At 45.0% G+C, this 26,608-nt stretch overlaps 2 protein-coding genes and 1 long non-coding RNA gene across 3 annotated transcripts in view; all 3 read left to right on the forward strand.

Moving 5' to 3' along the window:
- Positions 1 to 4,326, forward strand: part of PHF14 (PHD finger protein 14) — a 248,904-nt gene extending 244,578 nt beyond the window's left edge. Inside the window, exon 19 of the mRNA XM_016957094.4 lies at positions 4,237 to 4,326. Within this exon, the coding sequence (XP_016812583.1) occupies positions 4,237 to 4,311 (75 nt within the window). The 3' untranslated portion in view covers positions 4,312 to 4,326. The remainder of the gene's footprint in view (positions 1 to 4,236) is intronic.
- A 3,453-nt stretch (positions 4,327 to 7,779) lies between these two features.
- The window catches only part of LOC104007110 (uncharacterized), a 201,777-nt gene continuing 182,948 nt past the window's right edge, over positions 7,780 to 26,608 (forward strand). The window contains exon 1 of the long non-coding RNA XR_010158796.1: positions 7,780 to 12,396. This is a non-coding gene — a long non-coding RNA (uncharacterized LOC104007110). The remainder of the gene's footprint in view (positions 12,397 to 26,608) is intronic.
- On the forward strand, positions 17,407 to 22,476 carry LOC134810518 (uncharacterized). The gene is made up of 2 exons (XM_063815232.1): positions 17,407 to 17,492; positions 17,986 to 22,476. The coding sequence occupies exon 2, from the start codon at positions 18,349 to 18,351 to the stop codon at positions 20,398 to 20,400; it is 2,052 nt and encodes a 683-aa protein (XP_063671302.1). The 5' UTR covers positions 17,407 to 17,492; positions 17,986 to 18,348; the 3' UTR covers positions 20,401 to 22,476.

Raw genomic sequence — 26,608 nt, forward strand, 5'->3', positions numbered from 1 at the left:
TTGAAAAAAACATTTATAACCTAGGCAATATAGCGACACCTCATCTCTACAAAAAGTAATTTTAAAAAAATTAGCTGGGCGTGGTGGTGCATGCCTGTTGTTCCACCTACTTGAGAGGCTGAGACAAGACGATCCCTTGAGCTCAGGAGTTCGAGGCTCCCGTGAGTTGTGATTGCGCCACTGCACTCCAGCCTAGGTGACAGAAAAGTATTCTGTCTCGGAAAAATAATTAAAAAAAAAAAAGATTTAAGCTTTAAAATAATGAAATCACACGAGGAGCTACAAAAACAAACGAACGAACGAACAAACAGAAAAATCTGACCCTTGACCAATTGGAGGTGGGCCGAGCATCTGGCACCTTGAAAAGTACTCCAGGTGATTCTAATGTGCAGTCTTGGTGCAGAATCACTGCTATAGACAATGGAGAACCAGTGACAAATTTTAATCTGGAGAACAAGGTGATCAGGCTTGCATTTTAGGCAATCTGGTCTGTCAATTGTGTGAATCATAGATCCCTGGCCTTTCTGCTCAGATCTTTCAGGAGCCACAGGAATGCTCACAGAGATGTTATGCATGGCAGCCAGAACATGGAAACAACTCGAATGCTCAACTGGCAACTAGACAAATAGACTCTGGTATATTCATATAATGGAAAGCAACTCATCAATAAAAAGCTCCCACTACCTTGGCCATATTAACCCTATGTATTTCTAGTGCCTCAAACTATTTGCCAAGGCAGAATCTGCGTTGTTTTTTTGGCTGCCCTGCCAAGCCTATCTCTATTATTATTATTTGAGATAGGAACTTGCTTTGTTGCCTAGGCTGGAGTGCAGTGGTGTGGTCATAGCTCACTACAGCCTTAAACTCCTGTGCTCAAGCAATCCTCCCACCTCAGCCTCCTGAGTAGCTGGGACTACAGGCACACATCACCAAACCTGGCTGATGTTTTATTCTTTTGTAGAGATGAGGTCTCACTATGTTGTCAGGGCTGGTCTCAAACTCCTGGCCTCAAGTGATCCTCCCCGCTTGGCATCCCAAAATGCAAGGGTTAGAGGCATGAGCCACAGCTTCTGGCCCCAAGCTTTTCTATTCACCTCAGCAATATCACTCTCCAATTGTCACCCAAGCCAGAATCCTCATTCCTTTTTCCTTAATTTATAAAAGTTATGATTTACATATAATAAAATTTACACTTCTAATTGCAGTTCTGTGTGTTTTCACAAAATGCACAGTTGTGTAACCATTACCACAATTAAGAGAGAGAAGAATTCCATCACACTCAAAAATTCCCTTGTGCCCCTGTGTAGTCAACTGTCAATGCCTCCTCTGTGCCCCAACCACAGACAACCACTAGTCTATTTTCTGTCTCATACTATTGCCTTTTTCAAAATAGGGTATAAATGAAATCATACAATATGTAGCCTTTTGAGTGGGCTTCTTTCACTTCAACTAAATCATTCATGTTGTTACATCAGACGCTCATTCCTTTTTATTGCTGAGTGATGTTCCGTTGTATGGAGGTACCACAGTTTGTTTACCCATTCACCAGCTGAGAGACATTTGAATGGTTTCCGGTTTTTAGTGATTATGAATAAAATTGCTGTAAACATTTGTGTAAGGATCTTTGTAATGGCGTAGTTTTTATTTCTCTTGTAAGAAGTATACATTCAAATTCATAAGATTCTGTAACAGCTTACATTCCCACCAGCAATGAAAATTGTTACAGTTGCTTCATATCTCTACATCTCACTAGCACTTGGGATTGCCAGTTTTTTGTTTTTGATTTGCTTTCCTTTGTCTTGTTTTTATCCATTCAAATGAGTCTGTGGTGGTATTTCACTGTGGTTTTAATTTGTATTTCCCTAATGACTAATGATGTTGAATAGTTTTTATGTGCCTATTTGCCATCTATATATAATCTCTGCTGAAATGTTTGTTCCAATATTTTGTCCCTTTTTCTATTGGGTCGTTTGCTTTCAAAGTCATTTTTTAATGTCCCTGAGTGCTTTTCTCTATGACTGAGGCAGTCAGTTGCTCTTTCATGGTAATAATCTAATTTTCTTTTTCCCTCATGTTTTCTAGAACTAGTAGCATCCTTTTGTTATGTTCATTTGCCTTTCTTTCTTTCTTTGAGACTATTCTCTCATAAAGTCAATGTCTTCAAACACCCCTCTTCATCTAATGAAGCTTTGAACTCTGGCCTTTAACTTCTTCCTCTAGATAATTCAGACTTCCTCATTAATCCACATGGCTCCAACCCTACATTTAACTGAGGTTATCTTGCACTGTCTTCTCTCCTCTATTCTCCCAAATATACTTTCCTCCCTCTTTCTCTCCCTTTGAAGGGCTTTAGTAGGGAGTAATGGTGTGTTACTCAACTCCAGCTACTTCTCTCTTCCAGTAAGGCTGAGACTTTTTTTCTGCTAACGTGCCTAAAGGTAACCTCATTTCACCACCAAAGGAATTCATGTCTACCACCTTAACCACCTAGGCTAGTCTATGCGTCAGGGCCAGACCCACAACCTGGACTATGCTTCCTTGCCTGTAGTTCTCCACCTGTAGTTCTTTTCAATAGCAGAGTCCCCTAGGGCTTTACTCTTTATTAATTTATTTTAAAATACCTATGACTTTCAGGAGCATGTCTATTATGAGAGAGAAATCCCAAACCACTTTATAAACACATAATCCACAAATGCTCATTGAGGCTTTAGTTTTGCTACACTACTTGTGTCGGAATGGAGAGCAAAATGATACCGAAAGCTCTACGTGAGTCAGAGAAACTCTTAAGATTGCCCCTGTCAAAAAGAAAGAGAGGAAGACATTTGTCAAAGGTGGCAAGATAGATTTTATTTAAGCTAGTACAGCAGCGGAGAGAGACTCCACTACGCTACGACAGAAAGCAGGAGGCCTTTTTAACTCTGGAATGTGCTAAAGAAAACATACTGAAGGACGTTATGAGGCAAGGTCTGTCAATGTGATTAAGCCATCCAGTCTGCCAACTGCTGCTATTTAAATTAGGTTCCTACCCTCCTACAGAGACTGGGAGCTAGGGACCCTATCTGTCTTGATGGTTACATTTCAAAGGGATGACTCCTAGGTCCTTGAGAAAGACATTTCTGGTTGTAGAAGATTTACATCTCAAAGGAGCTGAGAAAGAATTTACAATTACAAGTTTTCTAAAGTAAACGCTCTAAGAGAAGGGAGGTCAGGGGCCAGGTTCTAGTTGGAAGAAACAGTAAATTCTTCTGGCAGTGTTGAGGTTTCTCAGACAAACATTATAGGGGGCCTGATATCATCATCCTACGGACATAGCCTTCAGTGGACAGAAGCCATGCTAGAATTTGTTCAAGTCTCCTACTCTGGGTGATAGCAAAGTCATCTGTGTCAAGAGTTTTACAGTCCTCACCCCCACGTTCCCTACCTCCTGATATTTATACCTTTGTTTAATCTTCTCTCTCTGAGTGCAGCTGAGACTTATGACTTTCTTCTATCTAAGTGATTATGATAAATATGACAGGATGAACGTGAATCACATATGTAATTATGTTACATAAAATGGTAATGCCTGGCTAGGCATGGCGGCTCATGCCTATAATTCCAGCACTTTGGGAGGCTGAGGCAGGCAGATCACTTGAGGTCGGGAGTTCGAGACCAGCCTGGCCAACATGGTGAAACCCCATCTCCACTAAAATTACCAAAAAATTAGCCGGGTGTAGTGGTGCATGCCTATAGTCCCAGCTACTTGGGAGGCTGAGGCATGAGAATTATTTGATCCCGGGAGCCAGAGGTTGCAGTGGGCCGAGATTGCGCCACTGCACTCCAGCCTGGGTGACAGAGTAAGACGCTGTCTCAAAACAAAACAAAACAGATAGTAATGCCTGTCTTGTGAAGACACTTGCTATGGTCTGAATATTTGTGTCCTCCCAAAATTCATAGGTTGAAATCCTAACCCCCAAGGTGATGGTAGGTGGGGACTCTGGGAGATGATTAGGTCATGAGAATGGAGCCCTCGTGAACAGGATTAGTGTCCTTATAAAACAGTCCCAGAAAGCTGCATGATTCCTTCTACCTTGTGAGGACACAGCAAGAAGGCACCATCCATGAACCAGAAAGCAGGCTCTCACCAGACACTGAGTCTGCAGGCACCTTGATCCTCATCTTCCCAGCTTCCAGAACTGTGAGAAAAAATTTACCATTGTTTATAAGCCACCAATTTATGGTATTTTGTTATAACAGCTTGAACAAACTAAGCCAAGACTCTCTGCTCATTTGCTGACTTTAATGAAAGGACACCCAAGTGGCAAGAACTGAAGGAGGCTTGTAGGAATTGGGGATGGCCTCCAGCCAGCAACCTGCAAGATCATGAGGCTGTCAGTCCTACAACTATAAGGAAGTAAATCCTGCTGACAACCTGAGTGAGTTTGGAATGCATCCTTTCCCAGTGGAACAGTTGGATGAGATGCATCCTTGGACAACACTTTGATTACAGTCTTGTAGATGACCAAGTTAAGTTGTGCTCAGACTCCTGACCCACAGAAACCATGAGATAATAAATGTGTGTTGTGTTTAGCTAAGTTTGTGGTAATTTGTTACACAGCAACAGATAGCTAAAACAGTTGATGTTTCCAAAAGCAGTTTCAGTTGAACATATTCCCACATCACCATGTACCATGAGAGAAAAAAAAAAAGTTTTCACATCTTTCCACATCAGTTTGGGAAATGTTGCATTCTGTATCCTCTACCCCCTTAGAAAGGCACAGTGTATTCTGAGAAGTACAATGAAGAAACCTTGTTACATTGGAGTTGTTCCAATATTTTTCCATTATGAAGCCCTATTCAGTTTTTTTTTTTTAACTTCTAGTAACATCCTATAAAACTGCTTTTCAAATTATCTCACCACAAAGTGGAGGTTGGAAAAAGCAAGTCTTCAAGCTGGGGAATGCATTTCCCTGAGGTACATTAAGACCTGCAAAACACACTTGCCCATTGTAGTTTTAAGGTAATCAATTTCCAGATTCTCAACTTCCTTATATTTTCTTTTCCAAACTGACCTGCCAAGAATACTCCAGAGTAGTCTTCAAATCAGTTTTCCATTCCTACTTTACAAAAAAGTCATCCCTCCCATCCATCCCCAATAAATCTATAAATGACAATCAAAAGGGCAATTTGAAACATTGGTTCCATATTGAGAAAGTGAATGACTTGAAGCCTGGGTATTGAATTTTTTCACAGACCAGATTCTCTCTCTCTCTCTCTCTTTTTTTTTAATCCATTTTTATTTTAGATCCAGTGGGTACATGTGCAGGTTTGTTACAAGGGTAACAAACTGTAATGCTGAGGTTTGGGCTTGTACTTATCCTGTCACCCGGATAGTGAACGTAGTAACTTTTAGTGTCCCCAGTATCTACTGTTCCCATCTTTATGTCCATGTGTACCCAAGATTTAGCTCCCCCTTATAAGTAAGAAAATGCAATGTTTGGTTTTCTGTTCCTGCGTTAATTCACTTTGGATAGTGGCCTCCAGCTGCATCCATATTGCTGCAAAGAACATTTTTTCCTTCTTTTTCATGGCTTCATAGTATTCCATGGCATATACGTATTACATTTTCTTTATCCAATCCACCATTGATGGGCACCTACTTGATTCTATGTGAATAGTGTTGCAATGAACATGTGAGTGCATGTGTCTTTTTGGAAGGACATTTATTATAATTTCCCTTTAGTATATATCCAGTAATGAGATTGCTGTGTCAAATGGTAGTTTTCTTTTAAGTTCTTCGATAAATCTCCAACTGCTTTCCACAGTGGCTGAATGAATCCCATCAACAGTGTATAGCATTTATTTCATTTTTTGCAGCCTTGCCAAAATCTGTAATTTTTTGACTTTGTAATAATATCCATTTTGACTGGTGTGAGAGGGTAGCTTATGGTGGTTTTGATTTTCATTTTTCTGACAATTAGTGATGTTGAGCATTTCTTCATGTTTTTGGGCTGCTTGTATGTCTTCTTTGGAGAAGTGTCTGTTCATGTCCTTTGCCCACTTTTTAATGGGTTTCTTTTTCTTATTTGTTTAAATTCCTTATAAATTCTGTATATTAGTTCTTTTTTGGATGCATAGACAAACCAGATTTCCTATTCTTTACTTTCACTTTGCAGAAGAGCTCATAGCGTGGGAGGAGTTGATGTGGATCATTGGAAAATACAGTCTGCCACAAATGGACAGAAACGAAAGTCTCCTCATAGATAGTTAAGGTAAAATGAACTGTGTCCAAGGATATGTCTAGGCACATCACTCATGACAGAGTAAAACCGAAAGCTCTGAGCTTCTCTTGCTAAAGGCTGCCTGAGTGTGGCCATCAGTCATGAGGAAAAAAAGAAGCTGAGTAAGTGCTGGGGTTCATGTATACCCTGAGTTAACTCTTACTGCAAAGCAGGGAGGGAGCAGGTAATGAGGGAACCTAGCTCCATGCCAAACCTCTTGACATTGAATCCTCACAGCCACTCTAAAGGTGAGGTGGATTATTATACATGTTTTATAAGTGTAGGAAATTACATTTTGATAATTTGCAAAACCAGAACTTGAACCTAGATTTGGGGCTTCATATCCACTGTGCTTTTAATATCGTCACGTGAGCTTTCCCCACTTCAGCAGGAAGGCAGCAAACCAACCTATTTCCTTTTCCTTTGTAAGGCAACTCCTTAGCTTCCTTTTAGGGAGGTTTTCCTTCTCCAAGGGATCTGGAGGGCACTGGGCTCCCAGCGTGATTTAGGTGCAACTTAAGCCCCTGAGCTGTAAACCTGTTCAGTTACATACTTAACTAGTAAGCATAACGGCAGGCCATTTTTTTTTTTTTTAACCCCATGAGAAGTTTATAGAAAGACTGATGGGATTCTGGTGATCAGAAAGTACTTTTCTCTTTCTCCGTCTCTCCTTCCTTCCTTCCTTCTTTCTTTCTTTTTCTTTCTTGACAGAGTCTCACTTTCTCACCCAGGCTGGAGTGCAGTGGCGTGATCTTGGCTCACTGCAACCTCTGCCTCCTGGGTTCAAGCGATTCTCCTGCCTCAGCCTCCCGAGTAGCTGGGACTACAGGTGCATGCCACCACATCCAGCTAATTTTTTGTATTTTTTTTTTTTTTTTGAGACGGAGTCTTGCTCTGTTGCCCAGGCTGGAGTGCAGTAGCACAATCTCCGCTCACTGCAAGCTCCGCCTCCTGGGGGTTCAAGCAATTCTCCTGCCTCAGCCTCCTGAGTAGCTGGGACTACAGGCACCCGCTGCCACGCCTGGCTAATTTTTTTTTTTTTTTTTTTTTTTTTGTATTTTTTAGTAGAGACGGGGTATCACAGTGTTGTCCAGGCTGGTTTTGAACTCCTGAGTTCAGGCAATCCTCCCGCCTCGGCCTCCCAAAGTGCTAGAATTACAAGCGTGAGCCACCACACCCGGCCTAATTTTTTGTATTTTTAGCAGAGATGGGGTTTCACCATATTGGCCAGGCTGGTCTCGAACCTTGACGTCGTGATTTGCCCGCTCGTCCTCCCAAAGTGCTGGGATTCCAGGCATGAGCCATCGCACCTGGCCAGGAAATACTTTTCTTTTCTTTCTTTCTTTTTTTTTTGAGACGGAGTCTCGCTCTGTCGCCCAGGCTGGAGCGCAGTGGCGCGATCTCGGCTCACCGCAGGCTCCGCCCCCCCGGGGTTCACGCCATTCTCCTGCCTCAGCCTCCCGCGTAGCTGGGACTACAGGCGCCCGCCACCTCGCCCGGCTAATTTTTTGTATTTTTAGTAGAGACGGGATTTCACCGTGTTAGCCAGGATGGTCTCGATCTCCTGACCTCGTGATCCGCCCGCCTCGGCCTCCCAAAGTGCCGGGATTACAGGCGTGAGCCGCCGCGCCCGGCCCAGGAAGTACTTTTCTAATAAATGAAGGTATGGCTGAGAAATTTTTACAGAAACTGAAAAATACAACATTATTTAAATGATGTAAGTCACTGTAAGAACTGAAACACACCAGCTTAATTTACCATGACTTTGTTTATCCATTCCTAAAGTATATTCAGTAGTTACATAGCACATGAACAAGTTAAATAAGATACCCAAGTGCGGGTGCTTCATTGTCTCCGAATGAAATATACCAGGAAAAAACAATGACAAAAGACGTGATTTTCTCTGGAATTTCTCATGTAAGATGAAATACAGAGGCATATATGATCTACTTGTATAAATTTATTTCTCTATAGCTGGCCTATTCCCCAAAGAAGGATACATGGCTTATAAAATGCACAAAATACAATAGAAGAAAATAAACATAAGTAAGTAAAATCAGGAACAGGTAAAATATAAATTTGAATCCAAGGTTAAGACTGGAGAAAAGTAGAATGCAAACAGTTATGTCCTACTGAGTTATTAAAGTCAAGTTGCAAATTTGGCTCTGGGCTTCCTGGAGGCTAAACAGCTAGAAATTAATGGATAGACTAACAGATTTTGATGTTATCAGTGGGAAAAATATACTTTCCATTAGCCGTCTAATTCTTTAATACTTCACACTAAATATCCTTTGCAGAAAAAGTTTAAATATGGAAATTTTGTGCAAAATAAAGGGTTTGCTAATTAGAAGGAAATGTATAAAGAAGCATGTTTACAAAAGTGTTTCTCATTATGAAAACCGATGGTTTCAAAAAACATGTTATGATAAGGAAGAGAGTTTCAAAGTGTTCCCAGGTTAATCTGGGGAAAAGTAACCAAAAGCCTGCTGCTTTGAAGGTTTAATCCAAGATGCTTATCCAACCTGTTTGTTGAACAAATCTTGCAAATAAGGCCTTCTCAGAAGATTCACAGCATATTCTGTGGGAGCTTGAAATGTCATCAGAACAGGCTTTCTGATGATATTATGCAGGCATAACATCCTAACAGTTGGGGTGAGGGTGGAAGAGGAAGGTAGCAAGATTGTTTCATTGCCTGGTTCTTCTGCTGTGCTGCATAACAGCTTTTCTGGCAATGACGATAGGCATAACTTAAAGAGAAAACAAAACAAATAAACAAAAGAAAGAAAACAAGAAAGCTTGACAAGAGCCCTCCACACAAATCCTTAACAGAAATTCTTGACAATTATGGGTGTTAACAAAGCATTTCAAAAGACGATAGAATTATGACTCTCATACAGATAAAAAACAAATGCATGTTAAAGATTTTATTTAACTCCTTGTTAAGGAAAGAACCAGAGAAATGTTACCATCAGTTCAAAGGAGAATCCAAAGAGCAGATACATTTATAGATCAGTAATACCGAAATGAATTTTAAAATGGACCTATAAGTGGCTTTTCCGTGGAGGAGGAGGGCTGTTCCTCCACCAGACAATTCAGCTATATGTCCACAGACATTATGATTTGCTTTGTCATCAATTATACAATAGCTCAAAGATAATGAAAGGCTAGAATTAGGTAACCCTGGAAAGGTATCTCTAAATGAGGCACCGTTTTCCATTGGAAATACCTAGTAATCTTATTTGTTTGCTCTGAATTTCCTTATTCTGGTAAGTAAATCTGACCTCCATCCTGGACACCCCACTGGTACTAGAGAGACAGCCAGGTGGGAGGGGGTCCCTGGAGAAACTCCAACTAGCCTGCCCACTGGGGTGGAGCCTCGGGAAGTTCCCTGTTTGCAGCAGGGAGGAGCCTGGCCCCTCCTCTTTCTGTGTGGAATTTGGGATTCAAACTGCCGGGCGGGAAGAATTCTAGCAGAGGGACTCTGGCCTTATGAAAGTTCCTGTTTACCCCTTTTTTTCCCTTTTCACCCAATAAAATCCTGCTTTACTTGCCCTTTAAACCATCTGCAAGCCTAAATTTTCATGCCCGTGGGACAGACAAGAACCCCGACTTTGGCTGAACTAAGGAAAAGTTCTGCAACATTTTTTTTTGAACATTTAAAAGCAAGTTTTTGTTTGTTATTTACTTATTTTTAGAGACAGGATCTCACTATGTTGCCAAGGCTGGCCTCAAACTCCTGGCCTCAAGGATCCTCCTCATCCTCTCCAGTATTGAGACTGTAGATGCCCACCACTGTGTTGGGCCTTTTTAAATTGAAAATTTTAAGGGAAGCACAAAGTTTATTAGTTTCAGAGAAAGTCAAATGATGTACATGGGGGATAGTCATGAGTTATCCCATGAACATACAAAAATAAATGCCATTTTACCTCCTTTTTAAACTTAAACAGCTATAGGGACTTGCATTCTTGGTTTTTTTCAAACGTACAGTTCAGTTATTATTGACCGTAGTCACCCTGTTGTGCTATCAAATAGCAAGTCTTATTCATTCTTTCTATGACGGAACGCTTTACTGTCTGCTATCCCACAATGATATTCACCCTTTTGTAACTCATCTTTTCCAAACCAGGCTTTCTCAATTTCACCATCCTCACCTCCCCACAGCACAGCTGAGGCCCATCTGAAGAATGGTTACCAGAGGCTGGGAAGGGTAGTGGGGGATTGAGAGGAGGTGGGGATAGTTGAACTCTCATGAGTTCAATTGTTTTCATTTTTAGAGCCCACAAATAACTAAGAACATGCAATGTTTGTCTTTCTGTTCCTGGCTTATTTCGCTTAACATAATGATCTTCAGCTTCATCCATGAAGTCCTGCAACATTTTTGGTGCCCAATGTGGGGCTCAAAAAGCGGTGAGTGAAATGGGGAATCAAAACTGTTGCTTCTAAGCCTTTTCATCCTGGGACTTCTGAGGGTGGGGAAACCATGCCCCCATCCCCCGTCGCTCCCAGGTCTTTTCATGGCCTTTTCCTTCCTTTTTAAAGGTCCTTTTCCTTCCTTTTTCAGGACCACTGGTGAGCAGCAGCTCCCCACTCCCAGCCGGGGCTGGGACACAGAGCGCAAGGGTCCCGCACCGCAGGCTGGCTGGTTTCCAGCCACGCGCGGCTGCGCAGTCTTCCCCTTCCCTCGCCAAGGGGTTTAACTCTATTAGACAGTAATTAAGCTTAAACTTTTCTCCCTGGTGGAGCAACCACTTGCATGAGCATGAGAGGTTGTTCCCCAGGTATGTTTACACCTTTTTTTCCCCCCTCTTCTCCGCCCCATCGGCAGCAAAACCTTTAAAGTTTTTTTCTCCCCTTTGCTAGGTTAGGCTCCCCAACTATCACCGTTTATATTTTCTGTAAAGCTTTAATTGTGAGAAAGGATTTGTGGGGCTAGTCTTGGGCTGTGGCCAATCTGGTGTGCTTTGCATCTTTTTGTTTGCACTGCAAGCCTCCAGCATGTTTTACATCCTGGGGGCATGGCCAGTAACCACTTGGCAAGGCTTTGTTTAGCAACCGTGCCTTAGGGAGTGAGCCCTCTCTGGTTCAGTATCAGCATGTTTTCCTAGCCCTGTCTCCTAAAGGGCCCCGCACAGCGACTGGGTTTTCTCTTGTCTGTGTGTTTGTTGTGTGTAATGTCTGTAAAAAGAGCTCTAATTAATTTGGCTTAAAGAAAGACAAGTGCTTGGATCATGTATTTTTTTAAGGGAAGTTAAAATCTGTGGTACCTTTCAGTTCACATGACTTTAATCTTTGAGAAATAAAAACAGCCCTAAAGACTACTGGTAAAATGCAGGTCAGATAAAAGGTTTGCTAAGTGTTTTGAGGTTACAAACTGCTGCTCTTTGGGTTTTGGGAGCTATTTGACTTGCTGGCTTCACAACTGGTAAGGGCTGGGGTCATGTGGAACTAAACACGCTCTTAACTTAAGAAGGCAAACCTTGGCTGCAGTTAGCACACAATTAAAGCAATTTGCCAACTTTTACCTTAAAGTTAAAAATTGCAAGGAGTTACCATTATAACATGTAACTGAGACTACTGGAAATAGATTTACAATCAACGTGTGTAAAATCAGCAAAATTTTTACTGTGTTTGTGTGTGTGTGTGTTTTGGTAAAAGGTTATAAGAAGGCATGGAAATGTAAACTTTGGCCTAGGGTTAAAGGATTGTTTTGAGTTAGATAGGAAAAGCTGAAGGTTCAAAGAAGTGGTGGAAGAATTGTGGAAATTAATCTTGCAGAAGAGTTTCCCTGTGTGAACGTATTGACTAAATTCAAAAGAGGATATTATTACATTGTTTTTCTGTAAGTTGAGCATCGGACCAAAAGGACGACAAGGTTTTCCTAAGGCGCTAGTCTGCTATTTGGCAAAATTTGTAAAGGGTTATAAAAGGTTTTTGCTTCTTTAAAATTTCTGAGTAATCATTTTGGCACAATAAATAACTCATGGTAATCTGGAATTCTATTTCATAATATCAAGTGTTTTGAACCTTGAACATTTAACAGCCTTCCCCAAATCAAACTTTAGTTACAAAATTGTCTTCCTTGGCACCTGGCTTTTTGAATGCTTCAGAGGGCCTCTGAAGTGTCCAGGAAAGAGAGGTAAACAGGATTATTTGACATGTTTAGGTACATGGGAATGCCAAAATGATGCTCAGTCTTCTTTAAGTTATATCTCGGTGAATAATTCTAATATATGTTCCAAAATTGTATGGGATTTCTAAATTTCTAATGTCTGAGTATATGCTGTCAATCGTAATTAAGGTAGTTATGTTAAGTTATTGAAACCACGGAGATAACCAAACTTCTTTGTCAATTGTGTTTCTAACTGTAACTAAACTGGACATTTTGCATTCACAGACAACTGTCTTGTTTTAATCCTTTTCAAAGATGGTCTATAATGAGCTATAGAACTTTAAAATGTGCTCTCAAATATAGGCTTCTGATAACTTTAGAGATTGTAACATTGGAATAAAGGAAAATGTACAGGACTCATAAAGAGCTGAAATGTTTATGAATATCAAGCAAAACAAGAGTTAACTAAATGAACTGAACTCAGGAAGCTGAAGCAATCTTTTTAACCTTTGCTTGGAATATTGCAGATCCTTGTTTTGTTTTTCAGAGTTAAGGAAAGTTATTTTGAGCAATTTATGGCTTTTAATTATTAGGCAAGGTATACTCCTATGATCAAAATTTGGAGCATGTTTGTTTCTCTCTGCCTGGTTCCTCTAAGAATTTGGAAACTATCTGTGAGCATTCTTAACTTACGGCAATATAGGTGTTTGCATCAGTGCAGTAAGAATCCATTTTGCTTTTGCAACAGGACATGATTGGAGAAAATGGTTATTTTACCAAGGCTTTGATTGGAAGGGTATGTTTCCTTTTAAGGAGTCAATCTTAACTTGCAGAGCCAATAAAAGCCCCATGGGGAAACTGGCCTCATACCCTTGTCTTTGCAGTCCCTGTACAGGGTTCCTGGCTTGTGGTCAGTAAAGAATGTCACTTTCTAACAGGTCTAGGAGCTCCAAGTTTATCTTGGGACCTTAAGAGGAAAGGATTACCCAACTCACAGGTGCCTGAGAATACAAACTCATGGTTGGGCTTGGCTTTAAAAGGTCTTATCGGAGATTCCTTGTGGAACAAACTTCCATCAAAGCCAATCCAAAAGGCCTATGTAGAACCAATTATTCTTGCTGCACTTTATGCAAATAATCAGGCCAAGAATAAGACTATAAAGCCTGTTTTGCAAACCATTAAGTCCTATGATGATTTTTTTTTTTTTTAACAAAAATGAGGACTGGAGAGAGATCATGTTTTAAAACTTATACATTTGTCATTAAATTCTAAACTCATTAGTTTTTAAGTTTTTGCCTACATTTTAGAGTAACCCTACTTGTTCCTGTGAACCAGCCAGCAATCTTCAGCTGCAGCTCAGAAAGAACAAGAGGGGTGGGTAATGTAGAAATCTGGATCAATATTCTAGTTCTGAGCAATTATCCTGCAGATCCTGCCAGGTGAGGGAATAAATAGGGTGCCCATCACCTGGCAGTTTTCTTTTTGGGAAAGTAAAACCAAGGGAGCTAATTGAAGCCAAGCATCATGCACCCAAATCCTGGCAAGCATAACTATAGCCGCCAGTTATATGGGTATGTCACGAGACATCCTTTCTCTTTCTTGTTGGAGGTGGACTCTGTTCCACAGTTTCACTTTAGCATTGAGCTTATAATAAGGAGTCCATGCAACCCCCTGAGACACACTTTTGTCCCTGACTCAATTGCAAGCTTCAGGTCAGAGCCCTAGAAAAGAAAACTGGATCTGAGGGATCCAGAGGCAGACAATAATGGAAGTTAAAAAGGCACAGAGCAGGTGAGCATGGCCGATTCCTGCTGATTAAGCCAAGCCCAAGCTTCCTGTTTCATGGATAAAGGCCACGTTAATATCCATGGCATAAATTGGGTATAGGGAACTCCCAGGCTACTGAAAGTAGGTTGGAAAGAGCCATAGGTGAGAGCAGATAATTCCTATTCTCTAGGACCTCCCTGCTTCATGGGTGCAAGTTGCTTTGACACCCATGGCGGCACCTGCCAAGGTCACCGGGACTCAGGGATGCAAGGATGGAAGAGGGAATGAGGATGCTCTTCCTTCTCTCCCTCACATACCCTGAGTATCTGCGAGGAAGAGAAGGGAACCAGGGATGCCTGCTCCCCTCTTTCAAGATGGGTAGCCATTCATCTTCAGTCTGCACTCCTTTCGAATGCATCTTGAACCCTTGGGACTCTTTTTAAAAAAAGTCTTCTTTTCTCTTTCTTCTCCTCGGTTCTCTCTTCACTAATAGGTAATTGTGACTCCATACTATGGGACAGCCCCCTCAGCTGCATCCTCCAAACTAGAAAGAGTTAATTTCCCAAACTTTAAACTACTTGGCTTGGGATTGGATTGAGAGGAAGGGAGCTCAGAAGCCCAACATGCCTGCAAAAGGGTAAAGTATTTTTGCCAGGCAGGCTTGTCACCTCCCCTTCCCTGTGCAAACTGGTAAAAGGCCTTGGAATTTTTTGAGCTGTCCTTATGAAAAGAGCCAGGCACATTCCTCAGCCCCGGGCTCAAAACAAACAAGCCCAGTACAAACACATCCCATCCTCCCATCCCACCACATATCACCATATATCTCTCAAACTTCCCCCGGGCTCAAAACAAACAAGCCCAGTACAAACACCACCAGGAAAGTCTCCGATAAGGGGACAGATGAGGGGACAGCCGTTCAAAGTTTTACTGAAAGAGCGGGAACCAAAAGAATTCCTTTGTTCCCCTGTAACTTTCAGGCTATAAAAAAGCAAACACTCGCATTGTTCGGGGCCCTCTTGTATGCGGTGGAATGGAGGGACCAGGTTCGAACTTGTAGTAAAGATCCTTGCCGCTTGGCTTTGACTCTGGACTCTGGTGGTCTTCTTTGGGGAACAAACGGTCTGGGCATAACATCTGGGGGCCCGTCCGGGATTCCCCAAGCCCACCAGACCCCTGGTCAACGGATCTGCTAGGATCGATCTACTGATAGGTGAGCTGGCTCGTCTCCGTTTGTCTGTCTGTGTCTGTTCTGAATCCGAATCTGTGACTCGCGAGGTCTGAAACTGGAGCTGGCACAGTCCTGGCGGACGCGCTATAGGACGGCCAGCGGAGACCGGTGGGAGACGTCCCCTGGCTCTCATCTGATCTATATTGCGATCTGAGCTGCCCTGGTTTGGCGGGCAGCAGCTGTATCTGAGCTGCCCGGTTGATCGGGCAGCATCTGTCTCTGATCTGAGCTGCCCTGGTTTGGCGGGCAGCAGCCGTATCTGAGCTGCCTGGTTGGGCGGGCAGCAGCTGTCTCTGATCTAAGCTGCCCCGGTTTGGCGGGCAGCAGCTGTCTCTGATCTGAGCTGCCCCGGTTTGGTGGGCAGCAGCTGTCTCTGATCTGAGCTGCCCCGGTTTGGTGGGCAGCAGCTGTCTCTGATCTGAGCTGCCCCGGTTTGGCGGGCAGCAGCCATATCTGAGCTGCCCGGTTGGGTGGGCAGCATCTGTCTCTGATCTGAGCTGCCCCGGTTTGGCGGGCAGCAGCCGTATCTGAGCTGCCCGGTTGATCGGGCAGCATCTGTCTCTGATCTGAGCTGCCCCGGTTTGGCGGGCAGCAGCCGTATCTGAGCTGCCCGGTTGGGCAGGCAGCAGCTGTCTCTGATCTAAGCTGCCCCGGTTTGGCGGGCAGCATCTGTCTCTGATCTGAGCTGCCCAGGTTTGGTGGGCAGCAGCTGTCTCTGATCTGAGCTGCCCCGGTTTGGTGGGCAGCAGCCATATCTGAGCTGCCCGGTTGGGTGGGCAGCATCTGTCTCTGATCTGAGCTGCCCCGGTTTGGCGGGCAGCAGCCGTATCTGAGCTGCCCGGTTGGGCGGGCAGCATCTGTCTCTGATCTGAGCTGCCCCGGTTTGGCGGGCAGCAGCCGTATCTGAGCTGCCCGGTTGGGCGGGCAGCAGCTGTCTCTGATCTAAGCTGCCCTGGTTTGGCGGGCAGCAGCCGTATCTGAGCTGCCCGGTTGATCGGGCAGCATCTGTCTCTGATCTGAGCTGCCCCGGTTTGGCGGGCAGCAGCTGCCTCTGACCAGGGCTGCCAAAGTGTGCCTGCGATTAGATATCATTAATAAGTCAGATCAGATTTCCTTTACAGGGATTCAAACCCACATTCCTTTACAGGAAGAGACTACAAATTATTACAGGATGGGTAATACCCAGAGCACTCCTCTATCTCTCCTTACGAGTAATTTCAAAGAAGTTAAAGCAAGGGGCCATGATCTTGGTATAGAAATCAGGAAAGGAAAGCTAATTACTCTGTGTCGCTCCGAATGGCCTGCCTTTGATGTGGGGTGGCCGCCCGAAGGGACCTTCCGACTTGCTGTCATCACTAGGGTAAAGTCCAAGATTTTCCTACCTGGGCGTGCGGGCCACTTAGATCAAATCCCATATATCCTCATATGGCAGGACCTTGTTGAGAACCCACCTCCTTGGCTGTCCCCTTTCCAATTGGCCTCTGAACCCTGTAAGGCACTGGTTGCTCGACCACTAAAATCCAAGCAACCAACTGCCCCCCCATCCTGTTCTACCTGACAGCGGGGACCCACTGTTCACAGAACCCCCTCCGTACCCCTCCGGGCCCCAGGCCCCAGCCCCCCTGGCTGAGCTGCGGGAGGGAGCAGGCGGACGGGAGGCAGCCGGCACACACGGGCCCGCCGAAAGGGAAAGTCACTTTGAAGGGCCGGCGGGGAGGACGCGAGGGCGCACTTCGCGGACCAGCCCCCCCTCAGCCGCCTGACTCCATGGTGGCTTTACCCCTTCGGGAAATAGAACCCCCAGATGACACAGGAATCCCCAGGCTCCAGTACTGGCCATTCTCCACCAGTGATCTGTATAACAGGAAAACTCAGAGTGCTCGGTTTTCAGACAACCCCAAAGATTTACTGGCTTTACTAGATAGTGTCATGTTCACCCACCAGCCCACTTGGGATGATTGTCAGCAGCTCCTCCGAATTTTGTTCACCATGGAAGAGCGAGAGAGAATACAGATAGAAGCTAGAAAGCTGGTCCTGGGGGACGACGGTCAACCGACTGCCAACCCCGACCTCATAAACGCAACCTTTCCTCTGACCAGGCCGGCGTGGGACTACAACACGGCAGAAGGTAGGGGACGGCTACACCTTTATCGCCAGACTCTAATGGCAGGTCTCCGGGCAGCTGCTCGCAAGCCCACTAATTTGGCTAAAGTATATTCTGTTCTGCAGGGAAAGACAGAGAGCCCAGCTACCTACTTAGAAAGATTAATGGAAGCTTTTAGACAGTACACCCCCATAGATCCAGAGGCTCCAGGAAGTCAGGCAGCTGTTGTAATGTCTTTCGTAAATCAGGCAGCCCCAGATATTAAGAGAAAACTCCAGAAATTAGAAGACTTGGAGGGAAAGCGGATTCAGGACCTCCTTCAGATAGCCCAGCGGGTTTACAATAACAGAGATACTCCAGAGGAAAAGCAATTTAAGGCCACTAAAAAAAAATGACCAAGGTCCTGGCAGCAGTGGTACAGAAAGAGCATCTACAGCCAGAGGTAACATATCTAGGGTACCTGCTTAAGGGAGGGCAGCGCTGGCTAACAGATGCCCGGAAACAAACTGTTCTGCAGATCCCCAGGCCACAATCCACCCGACAAGTGAGAGAATTCCTGGGGTCGGCGGGATTTTGCAGACTATGGATACCTGGGTTCGCAGAACTGGCTAAACCCTTGTATCAGGCAACACGGGGGTAACAGCCATTTAATTGGACAGACGAAGCGGAGTTGGCCTTCCAACAGATTAAAACCGCCCTACTCTCCGCGCCTGCACTAGGACTACCTGATGTTACCAAGCCCTTCCACTTATACGTGGATGGGAATAAGGGTGTCGCCAAGGCGGTAATAACTCAGAACTTAGGCCCCTGGCGGAGGCCAGTTGCCTACCTGTCAAAGAAGTTAGACCCAGTAGCTGCTGGGTGGCCCCCTTGTCTCCGAATGATTGCGGCCACAGCTCTGATGGTGCAAGATGCTGATAAACTTGTCATGGGGCAAGAATTGCGGGTCGTTACTCCACATGCCATCGAAGGTGTACTCAAACAGCCACCTAATCGATGGATGAGTAACGCCCGGCTCACCCACTACAAAGGACTACTACTAAATCCTCTCAGGATAATTTTCCTGCCCCCAACGACCTTAAACCCTGCCTCGCTGCTGCCCAACCCGGACCTGGACGCCCCACTCCATGACTGCACCGAGATACTAGCTCAGGTGCACGGAGTTCGAGAAGACCTGCAGGACCGCCCACTTCCTGACGTCGACCTCGTCTGGTTCACTGATGGGAGCAGCTTCATGCATCAAGGCCAGAGGTACGCTGGGGCGGCAGTAACTTCAGAGACTGAGGTAATCTGGGCGGAACCCCTGCCCCCGGGGACATCGGCCCAGAAAGCCGAACTGAAAGCGCTCACCCAAGCTCTTACCTTAGGGGCGGGGAAAAAGCTGACAGTATATACAGACAGCCGATATGCTTTTGCAACGGCGCATATACATGGGGCCATTTACAGGGAGCGAGGGTTACTGACGGCTGAAGGAAAAGAGATAAAAAACAAGCAAGAGATCCTAGCCCTGCTAACAGCCCTATGGAGGCCAGAAAAATTAGCCATTGTACATTGCCCAGGGCATCAGAAACTAACTACTCCAACTGCTCAAGGCAACTTTCTGGCAGACCAAACTGCAAGAAATGTGGCGAAGGCTCCCAGCCAACTCCTTGCACTCCAGCTCCCTGACCCGGGCCCCTGGGACTTGCCATATTTCCCTGAATATTCAGAACAAGATCTCCAGTGGATTGACAAACTTCTCCTGAAACAAATCCAGAATGGGTGGTGGACTGATACTAATGACCAAACCATCCTACCAGAAAAATTAGGACAACAGGTGTTAGAACACATCCACCGAACCACCCACCTGGGGGCCCGGCGGATGATAGACCTGATCAGACGCTCCAAGCTCAAAATCAGACATATAGCTGAGATGGCCAGCAGTATCGTGACAAGTTGCAAAGTCTGCCAGCTTAACAACGCATACCCCCAATCTCAAGCTACAACAGGAACAAGGCTCAGGGGAACCAGGCCCGGTATCTACTGGGAAGTAGATTTTACTGAAATAAAGCCAGGAAAGTACGGGTACCGGTACTTACTTGTCTTTGTAGATACTTTTTCAGGGTGGACTGAAGCATTCCCAACCAAAAGAGAAACTGCTCAGGTCGTAGCAAAGAAAATTCTGGAAGATATCCTTCCCAGGTATGGCTTCCCCATCCAGATAGGGTCAGATAATGGGCCCGCTTTCGTCGCTAAGGTAAGTCAGGACTTGGCTTCCATCCTTGGGGCAAATTGGAAACTACATTGCGCTTACAGGCCCCAGAGTTCAGGACAGGTAGAAAGGATGAATCGGACCTTAAAAGAGACCTTAACTAAATTGACTATAGAGACTGGTGCTAATTGGGTAGTCCTTCTCCCCTATGCTCTGTTCCAGGCCCGTAATACCCCTTACAAACTGGGCCTCACCCCTTACGAAATCATGTATGGCAGACCTCCACCCCTGGTTCCTAGCTTAAAAGATGACCTGCTTAAGTCTGAAACAGAAAATGTCTCTGAATTCTTATTTTCCTTACAAGCCTTACAGAAAATTCACCAAGAAATCTGGCCCAAGCTGAGAGAGCTATATGAGACCAGTCCCCCACCGACACCCCATCCGTACCAGCCGGGAGACTGGGTCCTGGTTAAGCGACACCGACAAGAGACCCTAGAGCCCAGGTGGAAAGGACCACTCCAAGTACTCCTGACCACACCCACCGCCCTGAAGGTAGAAGGCATTGCGTCGTGGATCCACTACACCCACGTCAAGCCAGTGGACCCAACCTCCGACCTTCTGGGGCCAATCACGGCGGCGGTGGCTGAAGCACCGGACACGTGGACTGTGGACAGAGCTAAGAACAACCCCTTAAAACTCACCCTGCGCCGGCAGCATAACTCACTGCAAACATGCAGTTAGGTAGTCTAACTCTAACATTAGTCGCCCTAGTGGCAGCTGGGGAAAACATAAAGCCAGCTCCTAATCCCTTTGTCTGGAGATTCTGGCTTTATGAAAACCAAACCCACCCTGGGCAACCTCATAAGCCCGGGAAATTAGTGGCCAGTGCAGATTGCCCCTCCTCAGGGTGCAATAGCCCAATTTTACTAAATTTTACCGATTTCCCAGTAGCCAAACCAGTGGCACCAATAATATGCTTCGAGTATGATCAGACTGAATACAATTGTAAGCACTATTGGTGGCACCAAAGTGCCGGCTGCCCTTATAACTATTGTAACATCCATAAATACCAATGGTGGGGTGGAGAAGAACAGATAGATCCCAGATGGCCCTTCCATCGCAGACGAGATAGAGACCTTTCATATACATGGATAGTTAGAGACCCCTGGAACTCCCGCTGGACCACGCCTCAACACGGGGCTGTATACTACTCCTCCGCCTCTACATGGCCTAGCAGTCACCTCTATCTGTGGCGGGGTCTAGTGCAGGTACGGCCCCTGGTCCATGGAAATATCCAGTGACAAGAAAACCACCTGACACAAGATTTACGTCCTTTTTCCTGGTTAAAATTATTGCAAGAAGGATTAGAACTTGCCAACCTTACAGGACTTCACAGCCTGTCTGGCTGCTTTCTATGTGCCACTCTAAGGCGTCCACCGCTAACCGCTGTCCCCCTGCCATGGGGATCATCCACCTCTGCCCAAGCTAACAACCACCAAAACCTCTCATATGCCCCTATCCCTAACGTGCCACTATACCTAAACCCCAGTCAAGAGAAGTTTCCCTACTGTTTCTCAGGAACTAATTCCAGCCTCTGCAACATCACTGCAACGCCCCCTAACATCACCTTAAGGGCTCCGTCAGGCATATTCTTCTGGTGTAATGGAACATTATCTAAAAACCTATCAAGCCCCTCTGTTACCAACCTACTGTGTCTTCCTGTCACATTAGTTCCCCGGTTAACTCTACTTACTGCCGGCGAGTTCCTAGGGTATACCGGTAACTGGACTAGTGCTGTTATTCACCCAGACCCTAGACCGAGACCTGCACGAGCCATATTTCTCCCCCTCATTGCAGGAATCTCCCTCACCGCATCCTTCATGGCGGCCGGACTGGCTGGGGGAGCCCTAGGTCACACCCTTATAGAAAGTAACAAGCTGTACCAACAATTTGCCGTTGCTATGGAGGAGTCAGCTGAGTCCCTTGCCTCCCTCCAGCGGCAGCTCACGTCCCTAGCACAGGTAACCTTGCAGAACCGGAGGGCCTTAGACCTACTCACTGCTGAAAAAGGGGGAACGTGTATGTTTCTAAAGGAAGACTGTTGTTTCTACATAAATGAATCAGGACTCGTGGAAGACCGAGTCCAACAGTTACGCAAGTTAAGCACAGAAGTAAGAACACGGCAGTTTGCTTCAGCTGCAGACCAATGGTGGAACTCATCTATGTTTTCTCTGTTAGCCCCCTTCCTTGGACCCCTGCTGAGTCTACTATTTCTGCTTACCGTAGGACCTTGTGTTGTTAACAGAATTTTGCGGTTCGTTAAAGAAAGGTTTAACACTGTACAACTCATGGTCCTCAGAGCCCAATACCAACCTGTAAACGCTGAAACAGAATCAGACTTATAAGACCCAAGATTGGCTCTAAAAAATACCTGAAAAGAAAGGGGGGGAATGAAAAGAGCCGTGCACATTCCTCAGCCCCGGGCTCAAAACAAACAAGCCCAGTACAAACACATCCCATCCTCCCATCCCACCACATATCACCATATATCTCTTAAACTTCCCCCGGGCTCAAAACAAACAAGCCCAGTACAAACACCACCAGGAAAGTCTCCGATAAGGGGACAGATGAGGGGACAGCCATTCAAAGTTTTACTGAAAGAGCGGGAACCAAAAGAATTCCTTTGTTCCCCTGTAACTTTCAGGCTATAAAAAAGCAAACACTCGCATTGTTCGGGGCCCTCTTGTATGCGGTGGAATGGAGGGACCAGGTTCGAACTTGTAGTAAAGATCCTTGCCGCTTGGCTTTGACTCTGGACTCTGGTGGTCTTCTTTGGGGAACAAACGGTCTGGGCATAACACTTACCCCTCCCCTTATTTTGTTTTGACACAGGTTTTCTAATAACCTGGTTTGTCTGCTCTTGTCTTCAGGCCATCAGACTCCAAACAGTCATGCAACTGGAGCCTTTGAGGATGACCCCTTCTGCCGGGGACCCTTAGGTCAGCCTCTAGAGAAGCTTTGACTGCTGTTTCCCCAAAACAGCGCCCCCTGCCATCAGGAAGCAGTTAAGATTGGCCTTCATCCTTATCCATAATCTACTTCTTTAGAGAAGGGAATGAGACAGCCAGGTGGGAGGGGGTCCCTGGAGAAACCCCAACCAGCTGCCCACTGAGGTGGAGCCTTGGGGAGTTCATGCTGTTTGCAGCAGGGAGGAGCCTGGCCCCTCCTTTTCCTATGTGGAGCTTGGGATTCAAACTGCCAGGTGGGAAGTGCTCTAGCGGAGGGACTGTGACCTAGTAAGAGTCCCTGTTTTGCCCTTTTTTCCCTTTTCACCCCATAAAACTGTGCTTTATTCACCCTTTAAACCATCTGCGAGCCTAAATTTTTGTGGCTGTGGGATAAACAAGAACCCTGTCTTTAGCTGAACTAAGGAAAATCCTGGAACACTAGCAGTGCTGACCTTTGGGGCATTTTGAAGACTATTGTATTCTTTTTTTGTTTGTTTTTGAAATGGAGTCTTGCTCCATCTCCCAGGCTGGAGTGCAGTGCACTGCTACCTCTGCCTCCCAGGTTCAAGCAATTCTCCTGCCTCAGCCTCCCAGGTAGGTGGGATTACAGGCATGCGCTACCATGCCCAGCTAATTTTTGTATTTTTAGTAGAGATGGGGTTTCGCCATGTTGGCCAGGCTGGTCTTGAACTCCTGACCTCAGGTGATCTACTCGCCTTGGCCTCCCAAAGTCCTAGGATTACAGGCGTGAGCTGCCAATTGTGTTCTTTATCATACTTCCTGGGATTCATAAATGAAGCAGCAGCCTTCAGTCTTGAAGGAAACAAAATAGGGGGTCCTGGTCAGAGTCCTAATGTCCGTGGAACCTCATGATCTGCCCTAATAACACATCTTTTGATGTGTTTCTGGCTTTAACCTAAGACTTAGGTGTTTGATGAAGGGATGGGATTCGAGAATGTGCAGATCTCATCAACGTCAATAAGTCTGTCTTGTTTTAAGCCCTGTTGTGTAAGTGTCAGTTTGCCCCACAAGAACAGTTACTGAATGCCACAGTTTCAAAACAATGCTCTAGTCATAACTTTAAGAACTCAGCAAACAAAATTAATCAGACCTTTTTTCTTTCCCTCCCTCCCTCTCTTCCTTCCTTTGTTCGTTCGTTCCTTCCTTCCTTCCTTCCCTCCTTCTTTCTTTCCTTCCCTCCCTCCTTCCCTCCCTCCTTCCCTCCCTCCTTCCCTCCCTCCCTCCTTCCCTCCCTCCCTCCTTCCCTCCTTCCCCCCTTCCCCCCTTCCCTCCTTCCCCCCTTTCCCTTTCCCTTTCTTCTGATGTCAGAGACTGGCTACCTGTCTTCCTGGTTTCCTTTGTAGTGAGGTGTAGTCATGTGGCTGAATTCTGGCCAAAGCCTTCCAGGCCCATTTCTCCTTCCCCCTCCCTGCCAGCTGGATGCAGAGGACTCCAAGATACATGGGAGGATGGAGACCTATTTTGATAGAGCTTGGGTCCCTGAATGATTATGGGCTTTTGGCCTGAGTGAGAAGTGAACATATATTATATTAAGCCTTTGATTTTTGTGATTTATTTTCAATAGCATCTAGCATTACCTTAATGAATAAACATCCTCAATTTCTGTTGAATTTAAAATTTGAAAAATAGGCAGTATAGTCCCATTGTTCAAAAATCAAAACAATATAAAAGCCGCACATTGACACTCTCACTTCCACTCTATTCTGTCCACCGTGCTCCATGCTCTCGTTTCCCAGCCCTATGGTGAACTACTTTAACAGTTTCTTGGATCTCTTTCCAATGTTTGTTTATGCATATAATACAAAAAGTACATGTCAATGATGTATATGAATATATTCTTTTCTTCCCTTCATAGCTCAAAGGTAGCGTACTATTCAGACTGTTTTGTATTTTGCTTCTTTTGCATGACTAAGTCTCCTGATGACCTTTCCATTGTGGTGTATAAAAGACTTCTCACTCTTTCATAGTTGCATAGTATTTCATTGGGTAAAGCATAGATTATTTACTAGTCATCTATTCATGGACATTTGTCAACCCATCTCCTTGAAAGTAGTTATGTAATTGGAATAAATCAGTTTCAGTTTAGGATTTAAGCCCAGGCCTAGCTCACTGCAGATCCTAGGCACTACCCCACCTTCTTTAGGAAGAGACAGGCACTTGGAAGAGTCTTTTCCTTATTCACAAAAGGCAACAATATAAGGCATGAAGTGGGAGTCAGCTAACCAAAATAAAGTGAGGGTGAGGTTGAGTGGACTTGCCCTTATCACACCAGATGGCAGGAGAAAGACACGGCCACCTCTTTCAGCTGTCTCCACATAGTATCTGTGTCAACAGAACACTACAATTGTATTTGTACTCCAAGGCCCTGTTTATCCTGTCTCTAGTGAAACACCACTTTTGAGACCATCACTAATTTACATGTCAGAACCAACTCTTTCAGCCTCTATCCCTCACTGGTGAAGAAACAAACAGTATACTGATTTTATTGCCAATTTAAGAATTTACGCTGCGCACAGTGGCTCACACCTGTAATCCCAGCACTTTGGGAGACCGAGGTGGGTGGATCATGAGGTCAGGAGTTCAATACCAGCCTGGCCAACATGGTGAAACTCTGTCTCTACTAAAAATACAAAAAATTAGCTGGGTGTGGTGGCACACACCTGTAGTCCCAGCTCTTCAGGAGGCTGAGGCAGGAGAATCGCTTGAATCCAGGAGATGGAGCTTGCAGTGAGCCGAGATCATGCCACTGCACTCCAGCCTGGGTGACAAAGCAAGACTCTGTCTCAAAAAAAAAAAAAAAAAAAAAAAAAAAAAAAAAAAAAGAATGTATAGCTCAGGGCCTCCACTCTGTCTTCTCTCTCTGCCTCTTCCACATTTTCTCTAGGATGTCTAAAACTAGACTCTGCATCCTCATCTTCCTATATCTTCCAGAATCAAAGTCAAGGAGCCACTGTTGAGTGTCCTATACGCTAAAGGCCAGAAACAAGTCTTACAGATTCTTTCTTCACAATGTTCCTCACGTGGCGGAGGAGGAGGCATGATCTGAACATAGCTTTGTGTGATTCCAAGTGCTGAATGCTCTTCTATGCTGTATAAATTAGTTATTGCAGATGGTTTAGCACATAGACGCTGTTCCCACACCAGTGTTCCCACCATTCTCACAAATAACAAAACACACTGAGAACATATTAAGGCATCCATCCTGGAAAAGGTTAGGAATTGTGTAGTCCGGTGGAATCCTAGATCTTTCAACAATAAAAGATCCCTAGAGATGAACTTGTCTCACAGGCTGCTTTCACAAATGAAGAGACAGTATCAAAGAGGCTGGGCCTTGGTCAAGGGTGACACAGATGAGCAATGGGATTTTAGTCTTCTGATGTCCCTTGCATTTTTGATTATGTTTCAAGCCTCACTTTCAAAAGTTTGTATTATTAGCCATGCTTTTAACTGCTCTTAATTTAAAACTTTATTAATAGGCTCTTGTTGACCTGCATAAGTAGTCCTTAGTTTAATTTAGGCTAAAAGAAATCATTCATCATTGTAAAACCATTGACCTTTGCAGCTGTGAGTACTGCAGGTTCCTGTGTTGTTTTGAAAGCAGTGCTGAGCTTCGTGAGTAGGGGTAAGGGAAGGCCGGCTCCCTAGGCTGAGATGTGGAGAATGACTGCGTATTAGGCCATTCTCAAATTGCTACAAAGAAATGCCTAAGACTGGGTAATTTATAAGAAAAGAGGTTTAATTGGCTCACAGTTCTACAGGCTGTACAAGAAGCATAGTGCCAGAATCTACTTCTGGGAAGGCCTCAGGAAGCTTTAACTCATGGAGGAAGGTGAAGCAGGAGCAGGCACTTCACATGGCAAAAGCAGGAGTAAGAGAGTGTGGGCAGGAGGTGCTACACACTTTTAAATGACCAGATCTCA

Source organism: Pan troglodytes, chromosome 6 (genome assembly GCF_028858775.2).
Source record: "Pan troglodytes isolate AG18354 chromosome 6, NHGRI_mPanTro3-v2.0_pri, whole genome shotgun sequence".
In the NCBI taxonomy this organism is placed as follows: Eukaryota; Metazoa; Chordata; class Mammalia; order Primates; family Hominidae; genus Pan; species Pan troglodytes.

What these genes read in the sequence shown, in the direction of transcription:
- LOC134810518 (XM_063815232.1), top strand. Translation starts at nt 18,349, where the DNA reads ATGATTGCGGCCACAGCTCTGATGGTGCAAGATGCTGATAAACTTGTC.